At 49.0% G+C, this 26,266-nt stretch overlaps 1 protein-coding gene across 1 annotated transcript; it reads left to right on the forward strand.

The window, feature by feature from the left end:
* The first annotated feature begins 710 nt into the window (after nucleotides 1–710).
* On the forward strand, nucleotides 711–25,544 carry HNRNPUL1 (heterogeneous nuclear ribonucleoprotein U like 1). Its single transcript, XM_081869909.1, has 15 exons — nucleotides 711–968; nucleotides 6,449–6,586; nucleotides 7,642–7,891; nucleotides 8,630–8,703; nucleotides 8,856–8,995; nucleotides 9,774–9,873; nucleotides 10,969–11,081; nucleotides 12,701–12,967; nucleotides 13,896–14,018; nucleotides 15,146–15,274; nucleotides 17,539–17,707; nucleotides 18,950–19,301; nucleotides 20,170–20,395; nucleotides 22,520–22,717; nucleotides 24,405–25,544. The coding sequence occupies exons 1-15, from the start codon at nucleotides 785–787 to the stop codon at nucleotides 24,525–24,527; spliced, it is 2,586 nt and encodes an 861-aa protein (XP_081726035.1). The 5' UTR covers nucleotides 711–784; the 3' UTR covers nucleotides 24,528–25,544.
* Nucleotides 25,545–26,266: the final 722 nt, after the last annotated feature.

A 26,266-nucleotide genomic window follows, 5' to 3' on the forward strand; every position in this document is an offset into this window, starting at 1 on the left:
GTTTTCACTGAAATGTTACGTAACACGCCTTCCCCCGTCTAAAGAGGAAAGCGGGTCACGGTGGGAGCACGAATTAAATTCAGACGTGAAATAACAATCTGCAAGAAGACGCTTCCCAAGCCTCAGGCAATAAGAAAGACACACCCAGAGAAATGCCTCCCGCCAAGAACTCAGCCAATGGGAACTCGAGACACAAATGCAACCCGCAAGGAATATCTTGATGACGGCTATTCGTGGGCAAGCATAAAGCCCCTCGAGGGCTCAGCCAATAGGAAAAGTAAGAAAAATCCCTCCACAAACAAACAAATCCGTACTCCAACCAATGAGAACTCAGAAGGGAAGAGGACTCTTGATTGGTCTTCGAGAAGTTGGTCCAACCTCCCTCATTCGTCAATCAGTCCTTTCCCCTCCTCAGACTAGTTTTACCTACAGCAGCGGATGTGAGGGGACGAGCCACCGTTAGCCAATAAAGAAGCTCTTTGTAGACGGGCTCGCTCCCGTGTCCAATGGGCGGGCCTCTTCCACAAGCGGCAGAACGAGCGGGAGACGGAGGGAAAAGGGAGGAGGAGGAGGAGGAGGCAGAGGTAGGGAAGGCGCGGCCCAATCAGCGGGCGCCTCTCATCCCTCCCTCCGTCGGCCGGCCAACCGGAGAGGCCGGCGCATGGCTGGCGGGGCGCTGAGAGGGGAGGAGGGCGGCGGCGGCGGCCATTTTGAGCCGAGCCCGGAACGGAGCGCCGATGGCCGGGCAACCGCGACCCCGCGGCGGGGCTTGAGCGGGGGGGATATGGATGTGCGGAAGCTGCGCGTCAACGAGCTGAAGGAGGAGCTGGGCCGGAGGGGCCTCGACACCCGCGGGCTGAAGGCGGAGCTGGCCGAGCGGCTGCAGGCGGCGCTGGAAGCGGAGGAGGCCCGCGGAGGAGCGCCGGGAGCGGGCGCCGACCAGCAGGAGCAGCTGCCGGATGGACATTGTAAGCGGCCGGGAAGGAGCGGGGGCCTCGCCGCCGGGGAGCGCCAGGCTGGGGGATCGGCATGGGGCCTCCCCGTGCAGCTCCGCGCTAGGGATCCGCTGCACCCGTTTCTCTCCTTCCCCGGGCGAGGCATGGGGGTCTCCCGGTGCAGCTCCGCGCTGGGGACGGCAGGCCTCCTGTTGGAGATCCGGCTGGGGATCCGCTGCATCCGCTTCTCTCCTTCCCCGGGAGAGGCATGGGGGTCTCCCGGTGCAGCTCCGCGCTGGGGACGGCAGGCCTCCTGTTGGAGATCCGGCTGGGGATCCGCTGCATCCGCTTCTCTCCTTCCCCGGGCGAGGCATGGGGGTCTCCCGGTGCAGCTCCGCGCTGGGGACGGCAGGCCTCCTGTTGGAGATCCGGCTGGGGATCCGCTGCATCCGCTTCTCTCCTTCCCCGGGCGAGGCATGGGGGTCTCCCGGTGCAGCTCCGCGCTGGGGACGGCAGGCCTCCTGTTGGAGATCCGGCTGGGGATCCGCTGCATCCGCTTCTCTCCTTCCCCGGGCGAGGCATGGGGGTCTCCCGGTGCAGCTCCGCGCTGGGGACGGCAGGCCTCCTGTTGGAGATCCGGCTGGGGATCCGCTGCATCCGCTTCTCTCCTTCCCCGGGAGAGGCATGGGGGTCTCCCGGTGCAGCTCCGCGCTGGGGACGCCAGGCCTCCTGTTGCAGATCCGCGCTGGAGATCCACTGCACCCGTTTCTCTCCTTCCCCGGGAGAGGCACGGAGGTCTCCCGATGCAGCTCTGCGCTGGGGACGGCAGGCCTCCTGTTGCAGATCCGGCTGGGGATCCGCTGCATCCGCTTCTCTCCTTCCCCGGGAGAGGCACGGAGGTCTCCCGGTGCAGCTCCGCGCTGGGGACGGCAGGCCTCCTGTTGCAGATCCGCTGCACGCGTTTTTCTCCTTCTCTGGGAGAGGCATGGGGGTCTCCCGATGCAGCTCCGCGCTGGGGACGGCAGGCCTCCTGTTGCAGATCCGGCTGGGGATCCGCTGCATCCGCTTCTCTCCTTCCCCGGGAGAGGCACGGAGGTCTCCCGGTGCAGCTCCGCGCTGGGGACGGCAGGCCTCCTGTTGCAGATCCGCTGCACGCGTTTTTCTCCTCCGGGAGAGGCATGGGGGTCTCCCGATGCAGCTCCGCGCTGGGGACGGCAGGCCTCCTGTTGCAGATCCGGCTGGGGATCCGCTGCATCCGCTTCTCTCCTTCCCCGGGAGAGGCACGGAGGTCTCCCGGTGCAGCTCCGCGCTGGGGACGGCAGGCCTCCTGTTGCAGATCCGCTGCACGCGTTTTTCTCCTTCTCTGGGAGAGGCATGGGGGTCTCCCGATGCAGCTCTGCGCTGGGGACGGCAGGCCTCCTGTTGCAGATCCGGCTGGGGATCCGCTGCATCCGCTTCTCTCCTTCCCCGGGAGAGGCACGGAGGTCTCCCGATGCAGCTCCGCGCTGGGGACGGCAGGCCTCCTGTTGCAGATCCGCTGCACGCGTTTTTCTCCTTCTCCGGGAGAGGCATGGGGGTCTCCCGATGCAGCTCGGTGCATCCGCTGCCTAGGAAATGCACGTGGGCCTCCCGGTGCAGCTTCGATCTGGGATCCCGTTTCGATCTCGGAGTTCAGCCTAAGGACTGGCGGCTTGGTGGAGCTCTGCTGCGGGGCTTTTCTCGTCTTGCAGCACAGACGTGCACGGTGCTTTCTGGTTCCCTCTATTCTCCTTCCGCTCCGCAGCTGCAGCTCTGTGCCTTTTTGGCATAGTTCATCATGAGAGAGTGTCCGGCAGGCGGGAGCCTCCCTGGTGCAGCCGCTCCATGCTTGAAGGGGCTTCGGGGTCTCCTGGAGCAGCTCCAGGCTGGGGGACATAGAATCATAGAATTGTAGAGGTGGAAGGGACCCTGAGGATCATCTTGCCCAGGAGTGTCCAGTAGATTGTGATCTACCGGTAGATTCCGGGCTGATCCTGGTAGATCGCAGGATCCTTATCGCATACAAAAAGTTATGGGGGGGGGAACTAAAAAACTGTGCAATCCCCCCCCCAAGCAACAACTCTGGGCACTTCCCTCCTAAAAAACCTCAACTCTGGGCAATCCACCCACCCCACGCATACTCCTCCTCCTTCCAATGACAATGGGTAGAATGGTAGATCTCTGCACAATGGGTAGATCACTGCCGGTTTTTTTTATACTGGGAGTAGATCACAGTCTCCTGGGAGTTGGACATGCCTGACTCTAGTCCAACCCCCTGCAATGCAGGAATATGCAGTTTTCCCATACGGGGATCGAACCTGCAACCTTGGCATCATCAGTACCACAATCTAACCAACTGAGCTGTCCACTTGGACATAGTGAGGTGCTTTATCCTGAGCCAGGCCCACGGTCCACCTAGCTTAGTATTGTCTGTGCTGACTGGCAGTGGCTCTCCATGGTTCCAGACCAATGTCTCTCCAACTTCCTGCCTGAAGATGCTGCTGGGGGCTCAACTTGGGACCATCTGCATTCAAGGCAGATGCTGTAACAGCTGAGCTGCGGCCATGCTTAGTACTCCTGCGAGAGTGGCCTGGTGCAGCTCTGTGCTGTGAGCCTGTGTTGTTATTTCCCCATGAGAATCGCAGATGAGTCTTGTCTCTGGAGAGACGTGGTACTACCTGTAATGAACTGTGGAAAAGCCAGGATGCTGGTTTGTTGACACCTGGCTCCCGTGCCGGTTCTAGGTTTCACCTAAGTTGTCTAATGTCTGCTGTGTCTAAATCTGGGAACAAATGGGTGTCATGTGGCTGGAGGAAATTTGCAGGGATGGTGGCTGTGTACTCCCTCTGCTCTCAGTGGCAGCATGCCCCTGAATGCCAATTGTAAGCAGGGAGAGCGTTGTTGCAGCACCTGAGTGCATTTGGGTGGCCACTTTGATGCTGGAGTAGGTAGACCTGGGGCCCTGATGTATTGAGGGTGCTTTGTGTTATTACAGTGGTACCTTGGTTCTCAGACTTAATCTGTTCCGGATGTTTGTTCCAAAACCAAAGCGTTTCAAAACCAAGGCGTGCTTTCCCATAGAAAGTAACACAGAATGGATTAATCCGTTCCAGACTTTTAAAAACAACCCCTAAAACAGCAATATAACATGAATTTTACTATCTAATGAGACTCTTGATCCATAAAATGAAAGCAATAAACAATGTAGTGTACTACAGTCACACAATCAATCAGTAGCAGAACTGGGTTCCACACAGTCACAAAAACAAAACAAAAAAGAGCCGCAAAAACAAAAAATGCAAAATAAATAACAAAAACAGACAGACCTCAGCGTAACACTCAAAATGGAAGTGTGGCGCTCAAAACGGAGCAGGTTCAGCTTCCGAAAAAAGTTCGCAAACCAGAATACTTACTTCCGGGTTTGCAGTGTTTGGGTTCCAAGTTGTTTGAGAACCAAGGTACCACTGTAAAATTTACTACAGAAAAGCTATGTGCTGTTGATGATTCTGCTAGTAGGGCAGTTCCGGTTGAGTTGAGTTACCAGGTAGTATGCTCCTTTGAGAGTGCCTGGGGATTCAGCAGTGGCCTCCTCCATCCTCTCAAATACAGTGGTACCTCGGGATGCAAACAGGATCCATTCCGGAGCCCCGTTCACATCCTGAAGCGAATGCAATCTGCGCGTGCGCAGGTCATGTTTCACCACTTCCGTGCATGTGCGTGATGTCATTTTGACCGTCTGCGCATGCGCGCGCGGCGAAACTCAGAAGTAATGCGCTCCGTTACTTCCGGGTCGCCGTGGAGCGCAGCCTGAAAATACTTAACTTGAAGCACATTTATCCCGAGGTATGACTGTAATGCTCTTGCCTAGGATAATAGGATGGCAAGCAGTTTGCCTTGCTGTCATGTTTGCAAACATCCCAACCCAGGCATGATTAGTACCATGGCTTGTCATCTTGTAAAATCTCTGGTCTGACTTCCGCTTGGAGTTTTACGAGTATGCATGCATTTGACCAATGAGTACAGTGTATATTGTGAAATATGAATTCTGGGGGCTGCGACAGGCAAACGAAGTGCTGTGATGAGGAATTATCAGTCCTGTGTAAAAGTGGCTGAATATGCAGCGGGGATATGCAACTTAGTGCCCCTGCGTTTGTGCACTTCAGACTGAAATATGGGAGCTTCTCCTGCAGGAAGCGAAATCATTTTGTATAGTGTGGATTGGAGGGTGTGTACGGCACCCACTGCTTTTCTTCCTTTCTCAGAAGCCCTGTATGCAAGTGGCAAAATCATGCAGTGATGCTTTTCCAGGCTAGGGGCTTGAAAGCTCCTTTTCAGAGAGAAGTAAAATTTGCCTCCTGCAGAAAAGCCGTATGTGTGGGAGAAGGGGAGACTCAACACCTGCTTGTTCCCTGACATTTACAATTAGCCATGCAGCAAACGAATTATGTAAAGTGGTTTTCTTTCCCGGGAGGGACTTTCAGACATGAAACCCACTTGCTGCCTGCATCCTGAAATGGTACACTCCAGATATCTTCAGCCGCTTCATTCTGCTGATAATCTATAATTGGCATTTCTCAAACTTCTGAGTTCATTGATCCCTTGATGAGCATATGAAGTTGTCATCGACCCCAACCCAAATTTGTAGGAATATAAATGAAAGTCAAGGAAGATGTGTAAATATGACTAACATTTATCAATCCTCAGTCACCTTTAACAATCGTGAAATTATATATATATATATATATATATATATATATATATATATATATGTGTGTGTGTGTGTGTGTGTGTGTGTGTGTGTGTGTGTAGTAAAACAAGTGAAACTAATATGTCTTATTAAATGTAGAGGTCCCTTGTTGACAAGGGATGTGAAATATGTACAGTGGTACCTTGGTTTACGGGCTTAATCCGGTCTGGAAGTCTGTTCTTAAACCAAAGCATTCTTAAACCAAAGCATTCTTAAACCAAGGTACGCTTTCCCATAGCAGCGGGAGACTCAGTTTACAAATGGAACAACTCAACAGGAAGCGAAATGTGTTCTGCTTTCAAGGCAAAGTTCACAAAGCAAAACACCTACTTCTGGGTTTGCAGCGTTCTTAATCCAAGTTGTTCATAAACGAAGCTGTTCTTAAACCAAGGTACCACTGTATGTGCTCATGCTCTGTATTTCTGAGACTCATAGCTCCTGATTAAACCTTTTGCATGATTGTAAACTTTCCCACCCCGTGGCCCTTTCAACCCCATTATTCGCCCCTTGCCCAGTCCCACCAATCCCAGGGGGTCAATATCAACCCATATGGGAAACCCTGTTATCCACTGAAACCCATCTTGTATGTTTTGGTTGGCCTTGCTGAGCCTAGACCGCCACTCCAGCCTTCATCTAGCAGTCAAGAAACACTGGCACACATGTTTCCAACCTCCCCGTTGTTTTTTCAAAGCTGGGCATAGAATGGAATAGCGGTCCTGACCTATGTTCTTGCCTTTCCCATTTCAAGATGGCACCCACGACAACACTCATCAGGACAACATGCAAGGATACCACCAGCCATACGAGCACTTCAGCGTTAAACAGGAGAACAAATCTGGGTACGAGAGGGGACCTATAGACCAAGATCATTCTGGCTTACATTCAGGTACAGTCAGGTGTTTTAAAAACAACAACAACCCCAGACCTTTGTCACGTACTGATCATCGTAATTGTATAGGTAGCACCCCATCGACCTGGTGCAAAAGTTTTCAATAGCAGCTGGGATGTTCCCTTTTTATATATAACTTGTGTATTTACTTTTGGTGGTGGAGGAAGGCGCCCAGAGCGGTATTTCATATTGGCTGGTGAAATGCACATCCTTATGGTGGACATGAATGCCCTTGAGACACTATAGGGATCACAGAACATCTCCATATATACAGCCACACATTGGTCTCTCGTGATAAGAGTCCCTGCCAGTGTAGCCCGAGACACCAACTCTCAATACCCGATTTTTAAAAATCCGTCTTCTCCCTCCACCTGTCCCCCGGGTAAGTGAAAGGTAGCAATTTGTTTATTTGGGGTACAGTAAATGGTTGCATTTGAATTCCACTGCTTCTGGTGGTGCTGCGCCTGCTTCTTCTGCCACATAATGCGCTGTTTTCATGAGGGGCTGATCTCCCCTCCCCTTTCAGCTACGCCCCAGACTCCATTCTGTGGATTTTTGTCCCCAGAGAATTCACAGAGCTGAACTGCCCTCTTGTTTGCATATCCACCACTCAGTTAACTTATTCATGTCCTGTGTTCTGCTGTGATGTTGGAGTGTAACAGAACTTCAGTACATAACATGGGAAGTGGGTGGGTTGTTTTATCTAGGGCAGGCATGTCCTAAGTCTGTTTTGGGGGCCTAATCCGGCCCTCCGTTCAGTTTAATCCGGCCCCAGTGGCAGTTTATTCCCTGGGGTAAAATAAAAAAAAAAAAAACAACTTCAATCCTAAAAGCTTAACAACTTTGGTTGGCCCTTTGGTCGGCCCCTACTTCATCAAATCTGGCCCTCTGAAAAAAGTCACGACACCACTGATCTAGGGGATTGGTGGCTTTGGTTCTGCCTCGCAAGTCCCAATGGCAGTAATAGCACTTCCTTCCATGCCCATAACTTGTGACCTCAGAATAAAGGCTTCCTTTCCCAATTAAATGTGTTACGTTTTGTTTGAGTGTAGAAATGAAGACAGAAGTGAAGCAAGAGGAGCCAGCCTCTGGCTATAACATGCCAGCTTCGGGTTACAATGCACCTTCCTCGGGACCTGCGTCTAACTACAACACTTCAGTTTCTGGCTACAATGCACCCCCTTCCAATTACGGCTCTTCCGACTCATCCCAGCCCTGGCAGCAGCAGCAGCAGCAAGGCCGCAAGAGGCCAGCTGAGGAGTCCCGGGGGCGCGGATATTACGAACACCGAGATGATAAGAGGTGCGTTCAGGCAAGTCTTTACGGGCAGCAGCAACAGGGTGGAAATTAACCCATGGGTGCCATTGAGATTGAAGCAGATACGTATTGCATCTCTCAGTCTGGGAAGTGCATTCTTTAACCTTTGTGGATTTGAGTAACTCTCAAATGATGCTGTATATCTGGCAGAATTTATAACATTTTGAAAAGTAGGATTTTAAGAGTGGCTGCTTCTTGACTGATACCTCAGTCTTAAATACTGAAGTGGAAATAATGCTTAATTAAAATTTATGAAGAATCTGAGTTGGATGTAAATCCTGATTATATGTAAACACATTGATGGTGGGTCAGTGGTAATTGTTAAAGCAATCTGATAAAGGAGTGTAGTTTTCTCTGCCATCTGCGGAGTTGGGTTTGGGGAATCCAGATTGGGAGGGTTTGGAATAGGTTAGTTTTGGGAGGGTGATCATTTAGATCATGGCTATTTTGTCTGAGAGAGTGAAATTCGTGTTTCATCTCTTTAGGTCTTTGTTTATTTGGCTCCACAGAGGCTTGTAGTTGTGGAGGTATAATTTATTGAGGTTTGTTAAAGCAATCTGATCATCCAGAATTTGTTTTTAGCAGTGCCTTTAGTGACCCAGGGTGGGAACCAGCTTCTATGCATTTGTCAACATGTGCTCCTTGCGAGGTTCCCTTGCAGATTGTGTCCTGAGCCCATGAAGTGGGTTTATGGGGCCTGCATTTGCTGTCACTCTTTTCCAGGGGCCGCTCTCCTCAGCCGCCTGCTGAAGATGACGAAGAGGATTTTGATGAGTCGCTGGTGGCCATTGATACATGTGAGTTTCTTGGGTGGTAGCAGCATGCATCTCTCAAAGCCTCCTTCTTGTCTGAACTTCTCAATGTCCACTGGAAAAAAGGGGTGTTGGAGGGTGGTAGCAGTGACTGGTGTGTGTGTTCTTCTGACTTTTCCTTTGGCTTTGCCTTCCAGATAATTGCGACCTGCATTTCAAAGTTGCCCGTGACCGATACAGCGGCTACCCCCTAACCATAGAAGGATTCGCTTTCCTGTGGTCAGGTGCCCGAGCCACCTACGGGGCAAGGCGAGGGAGGGTCTGTTACGAAATGAAGGTAAGGGAGCCTGCTTCTTGGTTCTAGAGTTGCTTGGGGGCGGGTGTTTGCTGCATGGATAAAGACAGGCAAGCTTGTGAGTATTGATACCCACTCGTGTTGTGCTTTAAATAATACTGGGGCAACTCATAGTGGCTCAAGTTCCTTGATTCTGCCGCATGTCTATTCCCCACCCCCTTGCCACCCAAAATTTTGCAAAAACGTTCATTATTATTATTTTTTTACATACAGTGGAACCTTGGTTTTAAGTGTCTTGGAAGCTGAACGTCTTGGAAGTCGAATACTGGAAGTAATTGCTTCCATTTTCAAACGTGCCTCAGAAGTCAAAAAGCTTCCGCTGCATGTTTTTCAATTTTCTCAATGGATTTTACCAACCGCCCATTGCTCCGCGGTTTTCAAACATTTCGGAAGTCAAACGGTCTTCCGGAACCGATTACATTCGAAAACCGAGGTTCCACTGTATTTACAATTCTGACAGCTAAAAGTTTCCTCGGTGTCATTAACAGTTCCAGCTTGAATTTGCTCTGGGTTCGTATCTTGTGCTCACTCATAAACCTCTCATGAAAATAGCCTTGCTTTGAAACAGCGGCAAACCCTTTGCAGTAAGTCTGCATCCCCAGATTGCTGCCTTCACCCATTCTTCGAGGTGCTCTCCGTAAACACACGTTATAGTGTGTAGAACAAACTCTTTGTCTCTAGAAATCCACCCTTGTTCTCAAGTGGAAAGCTGTGACTTCAAGATGTCTCATGACTGGGATCCCTGTCCTTTTGTCCTCAGATTAACGAAGAGATATCTGTCAAGCATCTTCCTCCCACTGAGCCCGATCCTCACGTCGTGCGCGTTGGGTGGTCGCTGGATTCTTGCAGCACCCAGTTAGGTAAGAGAGACTGTGCAGCTGCTGAACATGGAGCCAGAGCTCAGGACATGCACCCAACTCGTAAACATTTCCCAACTATAGTCAGTTGGCTACATTAATTATTATGCACGGGCACTGTGGCGTTTGCCTGTTCTTTTGGAAATGTCTGTACAGTGGTACACCTCGGGTTACATACGGGTTCAGGTTAAAGACTCCGCTAACCCAGAAATATTACCCTGGGTGAAAAACTGTGCTTCAGGATGAGAACAGAAATCGTGCTCCGGCGGTGGGGCAGCAGCGGGAGGCCCCATTAGCTAAAGTGGTGCTTCAGGTTAAGAACAGTTTCAGGTTAAGAACAGACCTCCGGAACGAATTAAGTACTTAACCCGAGGTACCACTGTACGGGGTGAGAGAAAGGGTTAATAGGTAGACCAATAGAAAAGCCCAGAGGCGGAGCCTACCTGTTTTTAAAAGGCTTAGCCAGAGGTTTAGATAGTTGGGAAAAAGCAGTTGAAAAAGCAGTTGGAAGACACATGGAAATAGAGAGACAGTTAGTGCAGTTGGTTCTTGTGTGAGGGGAGGTAGGAGAGTTAGAGACAGGATAAAATGAGACTAAGAGGGTAAAGGGTAACAGCGTTTCGAATGCATTTAAAGTTTATTTGTGTTTGCAATAAACTACAATCTTTGTTGTTAACTTGAGAACCCGACTGAAACTTAGTGTTTTACCGGGGAGAACCTGGTTGGTGGCAGCGGATTAGTGGTGTACAGGTCAATAGTCCGTGAGGCGACCAGGGGCTCTGTACGAATGCCACAGGCACCTTTTTAAATCAGGCAGCAAAACAAAACAAAAACCTGTTTTATTTAAATCCTTAAATGAAAAATTACTACTGTAGCCACAGACAAGTGCCATCTTAGAAGAGTACTTCTCCAGCCCCTCTTGATGTAGTCAAAGAAATGATGTGAGAAGCTCAAAAAACAGCATGCCATTTCTGAAGGAGGAGTCCTGGGGTGAACAGGATCATGTCTGGTCGGCAGGCTGCCATGATAAAGAATCTCCATGTCTCTTTGCAGACAACACTGCATTTATGTTTCTGCTGACTTCTTTTGTCTTGCTAGGTGAAGAGCTTCACTCCTATGGCTATGGCGGCACAGGGAAGAAATCCACCAACAGCAAGTTTGAAAATTATGGGGAAACTTTTGCAGAGAATGACATCATCACCTGCCTCGTTGTGAGTGCGGCTCGTGGTCCCTTGGAAGTTACGTTTCCGCCTCTTGCGCAGATGCGTAATGTCCCAGACGCAATCAAATTGTTTAAATGCGCATGTGATCAGAGCGCACGTCATGGGGGGCAATGCTGAAGCCGTCAATGTTTGCATGGGTTGACAATTCTAACACTGGGGAAAGGGAGAACACCAAATGTTTAGGTCAAGGGTGGGTAAGTTATGGTCCTCCCAAGTGCTGCTGAGGTACAGGTTTTTAGGTAAAGGTAAAGGTACCCCTGCCCGTACGGGCCAGTCTTGCCAGACTCTAGGGTTGTGCGCTCATCTCACGCTATAGGCCGGGAGCCAGCGCTGTCCGCAGACACTTCTGGGTCACGCGGCCAGTGTGACAAGCTGTATCTGGCGAGCCAGCACAGCACACGGAATGCCGTTTACCTTCCCGCTGGTAAGCGGTACCTATTTATCTACTTGCACTTAAGGGTGCTTTCGAACTGCTAGGTTGGTAGGCGCTGGGACCGAACGACGGGAGCACACCCCGCCGCAGGGATTCAAACCGCCGACCATGCGATCGGCAAGTCCTAGGCGCTGAGGTTTTTCCCACAGCGCCACCCGCGTCCCTCGACAGGTTTTTACAGGTTTTTAGTGTAGTCTAAAAATAGACTTTGCATAGTTTTGCCCCTAGCAACAAGTTTTCTCCCAGCAACAGGGTTTCTTTAGCAGCAGACTTCTTTTTTAGACATGTTCTGAAGGAGAGATTGGGGTTGGGTTGTTACTCTGCCCAGTTACTGAAGAGCAGAGAGGAGGAATATTTCACTGAACACAATTTTACTTTTCCGAGCACAATTCAGAGTGTTGGTGCTGACCTTTAAAGTCCTAAACAGCCTCGGTCCAGTATGTTTGAAGGAGTGTCTCCACCCCCATCATTCTACCCGGACACTGTGGTCCAGCGCAGAGGGCCTTCTGGTGGTTCACTCACTGTGAGAAGTGAGGTTACAGGGAACCAGGCAGAGGGCCTTCTCGGTAGTGGCGCCCGCCCTGTGGAACGCCCTCCCACCTGATATCAAAGAGAAAAACAACTACCAGACTTTTAAAAGACATCTGAAGGCATCCCTGTTTAGGGAAGCTTTTAATGTTTGACAGACTATTGTATTTTAATATTTTGTTGGAAGCTGCCCAGAGTGGCTGGGGAAACCCAGCCAGATGGATGGGGTATAAATATTTATTATTATTATTATTATTATTATTATTATTATTATTATTATTTATTAATCCTTAGACCAGTAGTTGTATAAGTTGTAATGTTAATTATTTAAGTCGAACTAGAATTGGTGAGGTGTTTATTCCCACACGGGAATTCACCAACAGCTGAGCTGAACTGAGACAAGATTCTGGAAGAGTTTTTGAGTGACTCTGCTGGCTGCAAAAGGAACCCCAGATGACTGGCATAGTGCACTGGCACCATTCCCATCAGCCCCAGTCAGCACGGCCACTGGCAAGGGATGTTGGGAGTTGTAGTTCAGCACCACCCAGAGGGCCACAAGCTAGCCACCTGTGCTGCAATGGGCAACAGCTACAGTTTATTGCTTTGGAAGTCGTGCACTGGCTTCTAATTCCTTCCTTGTTCCTAGGACTTTGAGTGTGGCGACGATGTTGAAATGTCTTACATGAAGAACGGGAAATGGCTAGGGGTGGCCTACCGGCTGCGGAAGGAGGCATTGGGTGGCCAGGCACTCTTTCCTCACGTCCTGGTGAAGAACTGCGCCATCGAGTTCAACTTCGGCCAGAGGGAGGATGCCTTCTTCCAAGTCCCGCCTGGGTTCACCTTCATCCAGCATCTTCCCTTGTCAGAGCGGGTTCGGGGGACAATTGGACCAAAGAGCAAAACGGAATGTGAGGTAGGTGGCGCCTGAAAGCCAGGCTCCCATGCACAGAAATTGTGGCCTGTTCTTTTGAACTCATTTCCCTGCTCACGCAAGTTGGCGGATCACATGAACAGAGCCTTTCCTTGCAAACAGTGTTGAATGAGCCAGATGTTCAGCCTAGCACAGGGGTGGTCAACCTTTTTATACCTACCGCCCACTAATGCATCTTTCTTGATGGTAAAATTTCCTTACCACCCACCAGTGCTCGATGGAAGGAGGATTCAGCTTGTGCTTCCCACCTAGAATCCTGAAACGCCCACTAGTGGGCGGTAGGGACCAGGTTAACAACCACTGCTCTAGCATATAGGAAGTTTGGGGGAGATTGGTCTCTTCCGCCTCAGATTTCTCAGCTTTTATTATTGTTATTTTTAGGGGCATTTAGAGATGAGCAGAATCCTAGCTACTTTAGGTTTTATTACTTATAATCCGCCCCTCTGACTGTGTTGTCCCAGCCACTCTGGGCAGCTTCCAGCATAATAAAAACACAGCCAGATATCGAAAACTTCCAGATACAGGGCTGCCTTCGGATGTCTTTGGAAAGTTGTGTAGTTGTTTATCTGTTTGACATCTTAAAAACCTTATAGCGTTGAAAACAGCCATCACCCTCGAGTGGGTGTTACTAATTGTAAAGAGAGACAGGAGGGACTTCTAAAAAGGCACTGGGAATAGAGATTTTTTTTTTCTTCTTTCTACGCGGCTGTCATCCTGATAGTGCTTTTTGGGTGCTTTTTTACAGCTGTTTGGTGCCTATCTTCCTGGGATACTAGATCCTGCTGTAGCCCCAGTTTAGCTGCACTACACAATCCTTTATTTGTAAAGTGGGAGTGTTGGCTCACTCTTAGGATCTGACTTGGGCACTTTAATATGTGGTGTGCTAAGCTGACTGCTGCATGTGTTTCAGATTTTAATGATGGTCGGGTTACCTGCAGCTGGGAAGACCACGTGGGCCATTAAGCATGCTGCAGCCAATCCGTGCAAGAAATACAATATTCTGGGAACAAATGCCATCATGGACAAAATGAGGGTAAGGTGGAGCGTCGCTGGCAGCATTTGGTGTGATTTGCCTTACACTCCTTTCTTAGTTTGCTGGCTCCTGGTGCAAGAATTACTCTCCATGTACCCATTGTAAGTTTGCATTTCTTGGTATAGAATGTATTCCTCTTATGTGTAGAGATCTTTCCTATTCTTTTATTAAATCAAGAGGGTTCTAGAAGTTTCTCTGTGTGAAAGAAAGCAAGAAGGTTCCTGATGTTTGAGTTATACCTTCAGAGAAGCTAGTACAGCTGGTTTAAACTGGTTCTCTTACCTCTTTCTGTGACTATAAAAGTAGGGCCAGAAGGAGCCTGGGCTTCACTTTCTCTTTCTATCTCTTTTCCTTCTGGTTTGGTGTTCTGTATGCTTAGTATTAAGGTTTTTACTTTTTGAAAGTTATTGTAAGTTTAATTTAAATCTGGATTTCTTATGGACAATGCCATTCTTGAATGTACTGGATATGTGACCATTGTTCTCATTTGCCTTCAGTAGCAAATGAGATGAAATATTAATTGCCTCTGGTCTACTGTGGGAGAGATCCTGCAACGTGTTTTAAGTTTTTACTCTGCTAACTATATGTTGGAGTTCTGCTCTGGATCATTAGTCAATAGAATTTCATGACACCCATTGCATCATTCATTTCTTTTCCTGCAGTGACAGTATCGCTGTCGGACCTTGGGCACGCTAGGCGGATCAAATCTTTCTGATTTATAGTAGCTAATATATATGTATATATTTTTAGAAAAAGAAAAAAGCAGTGGAGCGCTAGTAGTATGCGATCACAAAAATGCCCCATCTACATTTCTGTTGCAGTTAGTGGCAGGGCACTTTCATTATTTCAGATATGCTATATGCATGCCAAGTATTGCTATCTACAGCTACTCCATCCATTTCCAAGGTGAGATTTTGAACGGAAGCCTCCCAGACCCATTGAATGGCTCTTTTCTCCTTTCGGGACTCTGTAAGCTTTTGCGGATAAAACATTTGAGTGTGATGCATACGTCATGCCGGTCCTGTAGTGGCTAGGGCTTATGGGAGTTGTAGTCCAAAACAGCCAGAGAGCTGAGCTCATTCATTTGAGGCCACCCCGGAGATATTAACCAACCTGCTTTCCCTCAGGTAATGGGACTCCGACGCCAACGCAACTACGCTGGCCGCTGGGACGTGCTCATCCAACAAGCGACACAGTGCCTGAATCGCCTGATCCAAATCGCGGCACGGAAGAAGCGAAATTACATCCTGGATCAGGTACGGAGCGATTCCTCCCTTGAGCAGTTTCTCTGTCTACGTCTTTTGAAGACGCCCCACTACTCCAAGCAGGGCAGCAAACGGATCGTCTTCCATTCACTGCTGGAGCTGTTTTAACAAGCATTGTGCACATGTGTGTGTATTGCACCAGGAATTTTAAAGGCATGTATGCCTGCCTTTCTTCCCCTCCAAACCTGTCACATGAAAACGAACCTATATAGTAAACGGCAGCTGTTAACCACATTAAGCAAGACAGCAGATTGTGCTTTAGAATGGATGCAGGTAAGACGGGAGTTGAGCTGTAGGGTTTGGGGCTTCTGAATATAAGCTAAGGTAAGTGCATGAGAACCAGGTTGGTGACTTTTGGGAAGACCCCAAAGAGCCTGGTTCTGAGAAACAAATGGCTACCTTGCTTTTGCACAACATGCAAACAAGTTGGGTCAGATCAGGCTTAAAAGGAAGAAGACAAACTCTGGGTTAAAGTGCTTCTGCCTCCCCACCCTAGTCTTTGTTTCGAATTCTGAGCAGCAACGTGTTCTAAGTAGCACAGCGAGGAATTCTTAAAAAAACAAAAAACACCTTTCACTAGTGGCACAGTACTAGAGTTTACACTTTATCAGTCTGTGGCAGCTTCTAGCTCTTTGTCATGGTGCTTGGGTTTAAAATGGGGATGGGGATGATTTTGATAATATATTATTTATATGCCACCCATCTGACTGGGTTCCCCTGACCACTCTGGACGGCTTCCAGCAAATTAAAACACAATACAACATCATACATTAAAAGCTTCCCTGAACAGATAGCAGTTCAAAGATGCCCAAAGCCACGTATACGTAATACTCCATATAGCTACCATGTAGCTGAATTATATATAGAAAGGGAATTAAAATTGGCCTGTGCTGAGGTTGATGGTAGTTATAATCCAAAGCATCTATAGGGCACCAGGTTGGGGAAGGCTGGTTTATTCCTTTCATAGGAAAATCACTAAGGCGGAAGAAGGCAGTGGGGAGGTCAGCCTCAGATTAAAAAAATCTTATTGTGTGGGATCCTGCTTCAGTCAAGTGGCCTTTTCTCCTTTTGTGATAAAGGGTTTTGCTAAAAGGCTTTGATTTCATTTCACAAGAGGCTAGGTCTGTTGACAGCCATTAGCCACGATAGCTAAACTAAACCTCTGTGTTGGCATTCAGCCCCTCCCTAAGTGTCAGGAGAGGGCTGCCGCCTTCACCCACTGCTAGTGAACTTTTGGGAAACATCTGGCGGGGGGGAGGGGTTTGCCATCATTGAAAACAGTGCTAGATAGTGAGGTAGGGGAGCTGAAAATAATGTCAACATATATCATGTCTGGCAACCAGCCCATCCCTTTGGTTTCAGATAATAGGTAAGCGAGTATAAAAAGGGACACAATTTTTCACGGCCCTCTGGCAGCTATGGTGGCTGATTTACCAGAAATCATTATCTCTGGAAGTGTATGCTCGATTCTCGACTAAACCAAGCTTCCTGGTGTATGTTGTGCTTTAGGGGGTCTTAGTTTGATGGGAAATGAGCACACGCTTCCAGAGTTAACGCTAAATACATTGCTTGAATTTTTGTCCTGGGCTTTTTAGATTCATCTACCTAGGTACTACCTGAAACCAAAGGTGCACATTCGTTGCCAGATGTGAAATTTTGTTCAGCACTCCCACCCTTCTAGGAATAGATGGGTGTTTTGATTTGATTCAGCAGGACAGTTAATGTGTGGCCGCCACCCCCAAAAAGGACCTAGAGGTCAGAAATGAAATGTGTGTGTGTTTTTAACCAGCCTGCTAGGCTTTATTAACTCTAGCGCTTGGGTGACTGTACCTCAGAGGCTTAAATATCACATCTAAATGGATGGGTCCGAACACTCCTTTTTTGCCACTTGTGTTTAAGCTGTCCAAATCTGCGTTTTTAGCTTGTAAATTGCCCCCTTTCCCCCTGAACAAAGCAGGCTCTGTTCTGTTAGCCTGGCACCCCAGGAGATCTCATTTGAATTGCAAACGGCTGCAAATTACTGGTGTGTGTTGCTGTTTTTATCCTTTAAAACTGGGGAGGAAAGCCTTAAAGGTAGGTTAGTATTCAGATGACGACTCCCAAGCGGGTGTCGCACACAGACAGTGATTCACACACATCCTTCTGTATCCATGGGTGGGTGGGGGATCGTTTAAAAACACTGACAGACATCGCAACAGACTTTGACAAGTAACGACCTGATTTTATTTTTGTCTCTTATTTTTTGCCGTTGCTAGACAAACGTTTATGGATCTGCCCAGAGGCGAAAAATGCGCCCTTTTGAAGGTTTCCAGCGCAAGGCTATTGTAATTTGTCCCACGGATGAGGATTTAAAAGATCGAACAGTAAAACGCACGGATGAGGAGGGGAAGGATGTGCCGGATCACGCAGTGTTAGAAATGAAAGGTAGGATCCTAGAGGGGGGAACCCCCATCACTTTCCTCCGCAGGACCCAGGTGATAAGGGGAGATAGCCAGCATGACCGTGTGCATCGTTTGAGGATTTCTTTAAAGTGATCCCTTAGATCTTTCCCTTTTGGCTTCCTTCCACCTGCTCTATCTACCCCATAGTTATCGCTTCATCTTCTCTGCCCAGCCGCAGATGCCCACACACACGGCTGCTGTGGGAGAGGATAGATGCAGAAGGCACATCACGCCTCGAGGCGGTGTTTATCTTGGTAGGCTCACCCCCTTCAAAATCTGTCAAAACCAGCACACACAAAACCCCCAAACGAGACAGCCTGCGTCACAACTGCTGCCTTTGAATCGCTGGAACTCGAGGGTCAGGGGTTTTGCACATTTTCTTGGAGGCAAGTCCCTGTATGTTCAGTGGGACTCGGCTCCCCAAAGAAGTGTGATTAGAAATGTAAGATTTGGCGCTTTTGCGGTGGAAATCCTTTTCCTGCTACGCCGTAGCTGGGTAGCCTTTGCCAGAGTGCAGCAGGCCTTGACATAAAGGCAGCCAAAATCTCAACGGAGCAATATTCAGTGAGAATATTGTGTGACAGATGGGTAAAGCCCCTGCTCAATGGTTGCCCCGGAACGGGAAAACCGGTCCTTGCAGCAATCCTGTGTTGCAAGATAGGCAGAAATGGGCTGTTGAGCCATGTGGGAGGTTTGATCCTGGCTCTCCAATCTCTAAGGATGAGACATGCAGCACTGGCAGCTGGACTGCCCAACTCCCAAGTGGTTGGATTAATGTAAGGGGCTGATTATAAAGTAGTGTGTGGGATGGAGGGGGCATAACCTCTCGTTCTCTCATGCAATCAGACAGATATGAAGTCCTGCACCAATGGGATCCTCTGCATGAGACCAGTGGGGCACCCCCCTGACCGTAGCCTGGCAGGAAGGGAGGAGCTAATCTCTCTCATGCCATTCAGTTGAGATTCTTGCATTGCCGGGGTTTGGACTAGATATCCCTCGAGTTCCCTCCCGGCTCTATGATTCTGTGCATCAGTGCTTTTGGCTTATTGCTTCTGCTTCCTCAGTGTTTCCCACTTGTTCCTTTTTCCCCTCCCGTTCTTCTCTCCTGGAGCCCCGGGACGCAGCTCCCGCTCCCTCCCTTTTGCTCCCCTCTCCTCTTCCACTCGGCTTTTCTCCACCGGGGACTGACGCGCGCATGTGTGTCTGTCTTCTCCCTCTGCGCCAGCCAACTTCACGCTGCCGGAAGCCGGCGACTTCCTGGACGCGGTGGTCTACATCGAGCTGCAGCGGGACGAAGCCGAGAAGCTGGTGAGGCAGTACAACGAGGAAGGCAAGAAGGCTGGCCCGCCACCCGAAAAACGCTTTGACAACCGCGGGGGAGGCTTCCGTGGCCGTGGAGGAGGAGGCGGAGGAGGAGGCGGAGGAGGTGGTGGCTTTCAGCGCTTCGAGAACCGAGGTCCGCCTATGGGCAACCGGGGTGGCTTCCAGAATCGAGGAGGAGGAGGAGGAGGAGGAGGTGGCGGCGGTGGAGGAGGGTTCAGAGGTAGCGGAGGAGGAGGAGGAGGTAAGCCGACCCAGTGGACCCATTGCATGTGGGAATGTTTGTATTGTGTGCTAGATACCCTGAAAAGGATTCTGTGAGTCGGGAACGCTGTTTCGGGTCTCACCTTCATCATAAACTTGGTCCCTGTGCAGACATACAGTGGTGGTGGGGGGGGGAGTATTTGATCCCCTGCTAACTTTGCCCGTTTGCCCTGTGACGAAGAAATGACCAGTCCATAATTTTAATGGTAGGTTTATTGTAGCTGTGAGAGACAGAAGAACAACAGGAAAACCCCCAGAAACCCAGAAGACAAAAGTCTGAGAAAGTTAGCAGGGGATCAAATACCGTATTTTTTGCTCTATAAGACTCACTTTTTCCCTCCTAAAAAGTAAGGGGAAATGTGTGTGTGTGTTATGGAGCGAATGCAGGCTGTGCAGCTATCCCAGAAGCCAGAACAGCAAGAGGGATTGCTGCTTTCACTGTGCAGCGACCCCTCTTGCTGTTCTGGCTTCGGAGATTCAGAATATTTTTTTTCTTGTTTTCCTCCTTCAAAAACTAGGTGCGTCTTGTGGTCTGGTGTGTCTTATAGAGCGAAAAATATGGTACTTTCCCCCCTCACTGTACCTCTGAGCCATGAATGAATGTATGATAAATTTGTACATCACCCTATACCCATAGATCTCAGGGCAGTTCACAATATAAAAAAGACAAAGGACATCTTTTGATGAAGATTGATATATAAATCCTGTAATGATGAAAATAGTAAGCGTTGTTGCAGGATGCTAGCTCTGGCGCCTGCTCGAGAATATTCCCAATCCAGTCGGTCACCACAAGGCAGGGCTGTAAAATACTGGCTTTAGCTTGACCTCCCACCTGTGGCTTCTTCATCCAGGCTTCAACAGGGGCGGTGGTGGTGGCGGCGGCTACAACCAGAACCGCTGGGGAGGCGGAAACCGAGACAGCAACAGCAACAGCCGGGGCAACTACAACCGGAGCAACCAGCAGCAGAGCAGCTACAGCCCGGCACGAAACCAGAATACGTACAAGAGCAGCAGCAACATGCCCCCCGCACCTGCGCCTGCCCCTGCCCCAGCTGCACCTCCCAGTACTTACAACCCAGGACCACAGGTGAGGTGGGGGGGTGCGCCTTCTGTTTTGGGAAACACAGAAACCTTCCTTGGGGAGGCTAAAGGAGGAGGGGAAAGTTCCTCAGAGAGCCAGTGTGGTGTAGTGGTTAAGAGCAGTGGACTCGTAATCTGGGGAACCGGGTTCGCTTCCCCACTCCTCCACCTGCAGCTGCTGGGTGACCTTGGGCCAATCACACTTCTCTGAAGTCTCTCAGCCCCACTCACCTCACAGAGTGTTTGTTGTGGGGGAGGAGGGGAAGAGAGAATGTTAGCCGCTTTGAGACTCCTTAAGGGGAGTGAAAGGCGGGATATCAAATCCAAACTCTTCTCAGCCCAAACTGTCCTATAATACTTCATTATTCATTTTATGTACAATCTTTACAACTGAAGACTTCACATCCAAGACAAAACAGTATATAACAAAACCTTGAGTCTCATATTTTCATTTGTACTGATTCTTCTCAGATTCCCCTTTTTTTACTATTCCTTAATATTTGTCTCCTCCTTTTGGTTCCTTATCCTTAATCTCTTAGGTCCCATATATATCTTTAACAATTTTTCAGTTAATGCCCTCACCTCCCTCCCGCTAAACCCGTTGCTTCCCTTCACCCATGTGCGATCTTCTTTACATACTGTTGTTTTTTGTTGCGTTAACAGCTGTTTATAATTGTTGTTCCATATTTGTTTCAATATCATCCTATAACCTTGCACCCTTTAAACTATTGCATATTAGTTTTAGGCTCCGAAGCCAACTCTTTTCATGTAATCCTTTACGCATTCCCACGCTTTGTAAATTTTTTGATTAGAACAGCCTCTAATTGATGCTGTTAACTGTCTGCTCCTCTTTTTTCTTCTGCTTGTGCCGTCGCAAGCAAGTCATTTTCTCCTCCCCGTGTCTCTGGGGCAGGGGCAGCCAATGTGGTCCCCTCCACAGACCGTGGACTACAACTCCCATCGCCTGCAACTGTTGGTCATGCTGGCTGGGGCTCCCCCCCCCACCCATTCTAGTGCAAGGGATAGCCAAGCTTCAAGGCTCCTTAGTCCACAAAAGCTTCTGCTGTCATTATGCTAGCAGCTCCTCCTCTGATGGGGATTCAAGGAATGAGCAGCACAGCAGGCAATAGGCATGTCCTTTGGTCTGTGGCAGAGTGGGCTGCACACGAAAAGGCATAGGAGCAGTGGCTGTGGCCAGGTCAGGTGGGACCCATCTACCACTCTAGTTTAACTGCACAGTCCTGTTCATGTTTACTTGGAAGTGAGTGCCATTGGGTTTCAATGGGGCTTGCTCCCATGTAAGTACACCTAAGACCTGGGTTCAGCAACATTTTTCAGCAGCAGGCTGGTCCACTGTCCTTCAGACGTTGTGGGGTGCCAGACTTTATTTTTTAAAAAAAATATATTAATGAATTCCTATGCCCCACAAATAACCCAGAGATGCATTTTAAATAAAAGCACACGTTCTACTCATGTAAAAACACCAGGCAGGCCCCACAAATAACCCAGGGATACATTTTAAATAAAGAGAAGGCAATTGGGCCAGATCCAGCCCCCTGGCCTTAGTTTGCCTACCCATGCCTAAGACGGTAGCCTTAAATAGGCTTGTGTTCCCTCCCTGAGAATCATAGTTCTGGGCGTACGAACTTGGGGTCCTTTGGCAGGGAGTTTACTGGCTGCATTTCCCAAAAACTGCATTTTGGTGGAAGGCACATTAGCGAAACTGGGAAAGCAACAGAGAGTTTTAGAATCGCTTTCCGTGGTGAGGAGGGAGTCCCTCCTTAGGTGGGTTTGGACATTGTCAAGGAAGAAGTTTGTAGGTGTGCCGTGGTGACATGCGGAGGAAAGGGGCAGACAGGGTGTGCCAGTGTCAAGAGTATTGTGTGGGACTTTTTAAAGCGAGGTGCCTGCCATGGTGGTGGATTTTGCAGGTGCAAAAAAAGAATGTCGGAGCCCTTGAAACAAAAACAACCTTTTCCCCATAATGAAAGCTCCGGGACAGGAGGGTGTCATTTATCCCAGGGTATTCTGTGTTCGCCAGGTCTTCGCTTGCTTCTCTCTGTGGTTTTTTTGGTTCGTTTGCATGGGTTAGAACACAATGCGTAAACCGATTCCTTTGTACCCTCCGCAGCAGAGCTACAGCCAGCCCTACAACCCCCCATCCAGCTACAGCCAAGGGGGATATGCCCCGAGCTACAACTATGGGAGCTACAGTGGTTACAGCCAAAGCTACAGCCAGCCCCCGCCTGCACCAGCTCCGGCCCCAGCCCCAGCCCCAGCCCCCACCCCACCAGCCTACAACCAGCCCAACTACAACCAGTACCAACAGGTGAGTGAGAAGGAAAATCTGGGAGCAAGTTCCATTCAGCTCAGCAGGGCATACCTCTGTGATGCTATCTATAGGATTGCACTGTTAAATGTCTCAGCCTCACAGCCTCACTTCCATAAGCTCCTCTGGGAGCCTTTTTGGCTTAAAGAGCAGGGTGAAAATGCTGTTAGACCATAATAACAATGAGGCAGGTTAGGCGCTGGAGTTTCAGATTTTATAGCTCCTACCCCCATTGTGGAGAAGGGATGAATTTGTTGCTTTCATGTTTCTGGGAAACTGCTCGGGGCATTGTGGCATCAGGTGTATTGTTCTGGGAAGAGCTGGGGCTCCAAGCTCTTGCTCAGCTAGGAAGTATTTCATTTATTGAAGCTTCACAGAATCGCCAGGTTAGAATGTTGCTCCATACCCTGGCTGGGAGGTGGGAAAGAAGAGAGGGACCCAGAGGTCGAAAATGAAAAACCTGGGTGCAAGGGGTGTTTAGTGCAGTGGTGAAAGTCCTCCACACTTAAACCAAGAGAAATTCTGTGGCCTGTATATTTTAGATGAAGTTGCTCAATTCTGTTTTTGTATAGTTCTGTATAAGTTTTGTATAAGTTCCCTGGTGGATTAGTGGGACACAAGTGGTGCTGTGTCTAAACCACTGAGTTTGAATCCCCCCAACGGAGTGAGCACCTGTTGCTCTGTCCCAGCTCCTGCCAACCTAGCAGTTCAAACGCACACCAGTGCAAGATAAATAGGTACCTCTGTGGTGGGAAGGTAAACAGCATTTCCATGTGCTCTGGCTTCCATCACTGTGTTCTTTTGCGCCAGAAGCAGTTTAGTCCTGCTGGCCACATGACCTGGAAAACTGTCTGTCGTCAAACGCCAGCTCCCTCAGCCTGACAGCGAGATGAGCCCCACAACCCCATAGTAGCTTTTCACTGGACTTAACCATCCAGTGGTCCTTTACTTTTTTTTTTTACCAAGTGGGCTGCAGTATCTGGTATACCCCCCTCCCCCTCCCCAGAACTTTCAGAACCAGATTAAATTGTGCTTCACCTGCCTTACTTTGGACAGGTTGCACAGCTCAGAACCTAGGCTCCCCAAAATGCGGAAGGCTTCCCTCTCGTTCCTCACCCCATAGCGATAGAGTACACATAGGAGCAAGCATACCCTTTGGGTTCTGCTTTAAGCAGAGAAGGGTTCGTTTAGCAGCCCTCCTTAAAAAGAGAGCTTGCAAGGGAAAGTTCAACCTTGTGTAATTTGAGATGCATCAACAGGGATTCTCCAACCACTCATTTATTTTAAACCAGGGCCTGGAGGCCTTTTTTTCCACATATCCCAGTGGTGGACAGAGACAGAAACACAAGTGGGCGCAGAGGGCTGCTAGCCTTGTACAGAAGGCTGTATTCCAGCCACGCAGAAGCCAGAGGTTTCTGTACACCCAGCAGTGCATTTTTATGGTTCCAGGACCTATTCCAGCCTGGCACAGCACCCCGGCAGGATTCACACCAGGGGGTGGGGGGCAGTCTGGGGACAGAGGGCTGGCTATAGAGGCTTGGAAGGCTGCATTCCCCCCCCCCCCGGCTTCTCTTCCTCTGTTTTAAGTCATGCGTAAGAAATACCGGTTGGCGCATTGGATTGGAATCTTTCAGTTCTCCGGTGTCTGGCTATCCGTACTGACAAGCCTTTTTCCTTCTCCCTGCAGTACGCCCAGCAATGGAACCAGTACTATCAGAACCAGAACCAGAACCAGTGGCCCCCGTACTATGGCAGCTACGACTACGGGAGCTACACGGGCACCTCGCAGGGAGGCTCCAGCACTCAGTGATGGCAGCGCCCCATCCTCGGAGGGGGGAGGGCGAGCAGCTTGGCTGCGCCGCTTTGGGCAAGTTTTTAAACTTGGCAGTGGGCATTTCTGTCTCAGAAACCCAGAGGGGAACGAGCCTCTTCCCATGTTTCCTCTCTGTAGTTTAGCCTTCCTCAACTTGTTGTGGGAGGAAGGGGGGGGGCTCCAGGGGTTTGAGACTACAACTCCCATCAGCCCCAGCCCATTAGCTGGGGCTGATGGGACTTGTAGTCCAAAACCCCTGGAGGGTTTCCCCAGTTGGGGAAGACTGCTGTCGTTTAGGAAGGTGGCTGCGTTTTTACCTGTACAGCTAGAGGCATGCTTCCTTTCCTTTGTACCATCCCTCACGAGGAAGTTGCATTTATCCCTTTTCTCTCCTTGTTGAAGACAATTCTTTTTTCTCCTTTTTAAAAAAACGATTCTGGACAAAGAAAAAGCTAGAATGTTCAGCCTTACATCCTTGTATTTTTGTAGGCCCAGATCCACCTTAGCACTAGCCTTTCCACAGTAGTTGGGTGGGTGGGTGGAGTTGTGCAAGGGGCCCCTCTTAGGATTTTACCACCATACTCTCTCTCTCTTCACCCCCACCTCGCACAGGTCTGCTAGTGATCATAAATTCCAAGCATTTTGGAAACTCTTCCTGCAGTTCAGTGTCACCCGTCTTTTGAGGTGTTTTTATCTTGTCTTTTTCTGCAAATAACTATTAAAACTGGAGGGAGAAGAGATGGCTGTCTTATGGTAATTATGACCTTTTTTTTTTTAGACTTTTATGTAACTTTTTACCGTGGGTCAGCAGCTGTTAATATTTTCATCAAGGTAACAATTCCTTTTTGCTCAATACAGGAGAGAAGAAAACAAAAAGAGGGGGAAATCATCTTAAATGTGTAACTTTTTATACAATGTCTCAGTTTCTGTAACTTTGCACATGCTTTGTGTTGAGTTGAATTGTAACAGCTTTTTGTATTTGGATGAAAAAAAGAGTGAATATTGAACTTTAAATCTTTGTTTGGTGTCTTGTGTTACCTACACACACACCCTTCTCACTGAAACATTTAAAAGCTATAACCTGCACACGGAATTCCTCTTTTTAAATTTAAAAACTTTTAAACTGAAGTCACCCATTGATGCAGCACTTCCTCGTTTGGGGTCCCTCATTGATGTCATTCTCCATCTCAATATCACCTTGGATATTTTGGTCAGAGGACAATATTAGGACCCCAGTCCTAAATTGCTCTTAGTGATCCCACAAATAGTATAGTTCTCCGGCTTTAATATTGTCCCTGTCAGGAGCAGGTCAGCAATAAATCGCACGAACCAAGGGACGTTAATTCTTTATTAGAAGATATGGTGTAATGTGAAAGCAGGGTGAATCTTGGATTTGGCTGGCTTCCCTAGGGCTCAGGGGAGCGAGCTCAGATCTCGGAGGATCCAAACTATACAGTCACCAAACAATTAGTGAAATATACCCCACGACATTGCTTTTCTATGGAAATCCACGACTAGAATGCTGACTTGGAACATGAATTTGGAACATTATGGAACAGTAACTTGTTAAAAGACTGAAAGACCGCTGCGCCATAAATCTTAATCAAAAGAAGGAGAGTTGGTGTATGTCGAAAGAGTTGAAAGACGCTTTATTAGAAGAAACAAGGTCCACGCAGGAGTGCCAGGCCTAATGAACACACCAACTCTTCTTGGCAGGTAATGCCCCTATGAGGCAG

This window comes from Podarcis erhardii (assembly GCF_964252035.2).
Source record: "Podarcis erhardii genome assembly, chromosome: 7".
Classification (NCBI taxonomy): domain Eukaryota; kingdom Metazoa; phylum Chordata; class Lepidosauria; order Squamata; family Lacertidae; genus Podarcis; species Podarcis erhardii.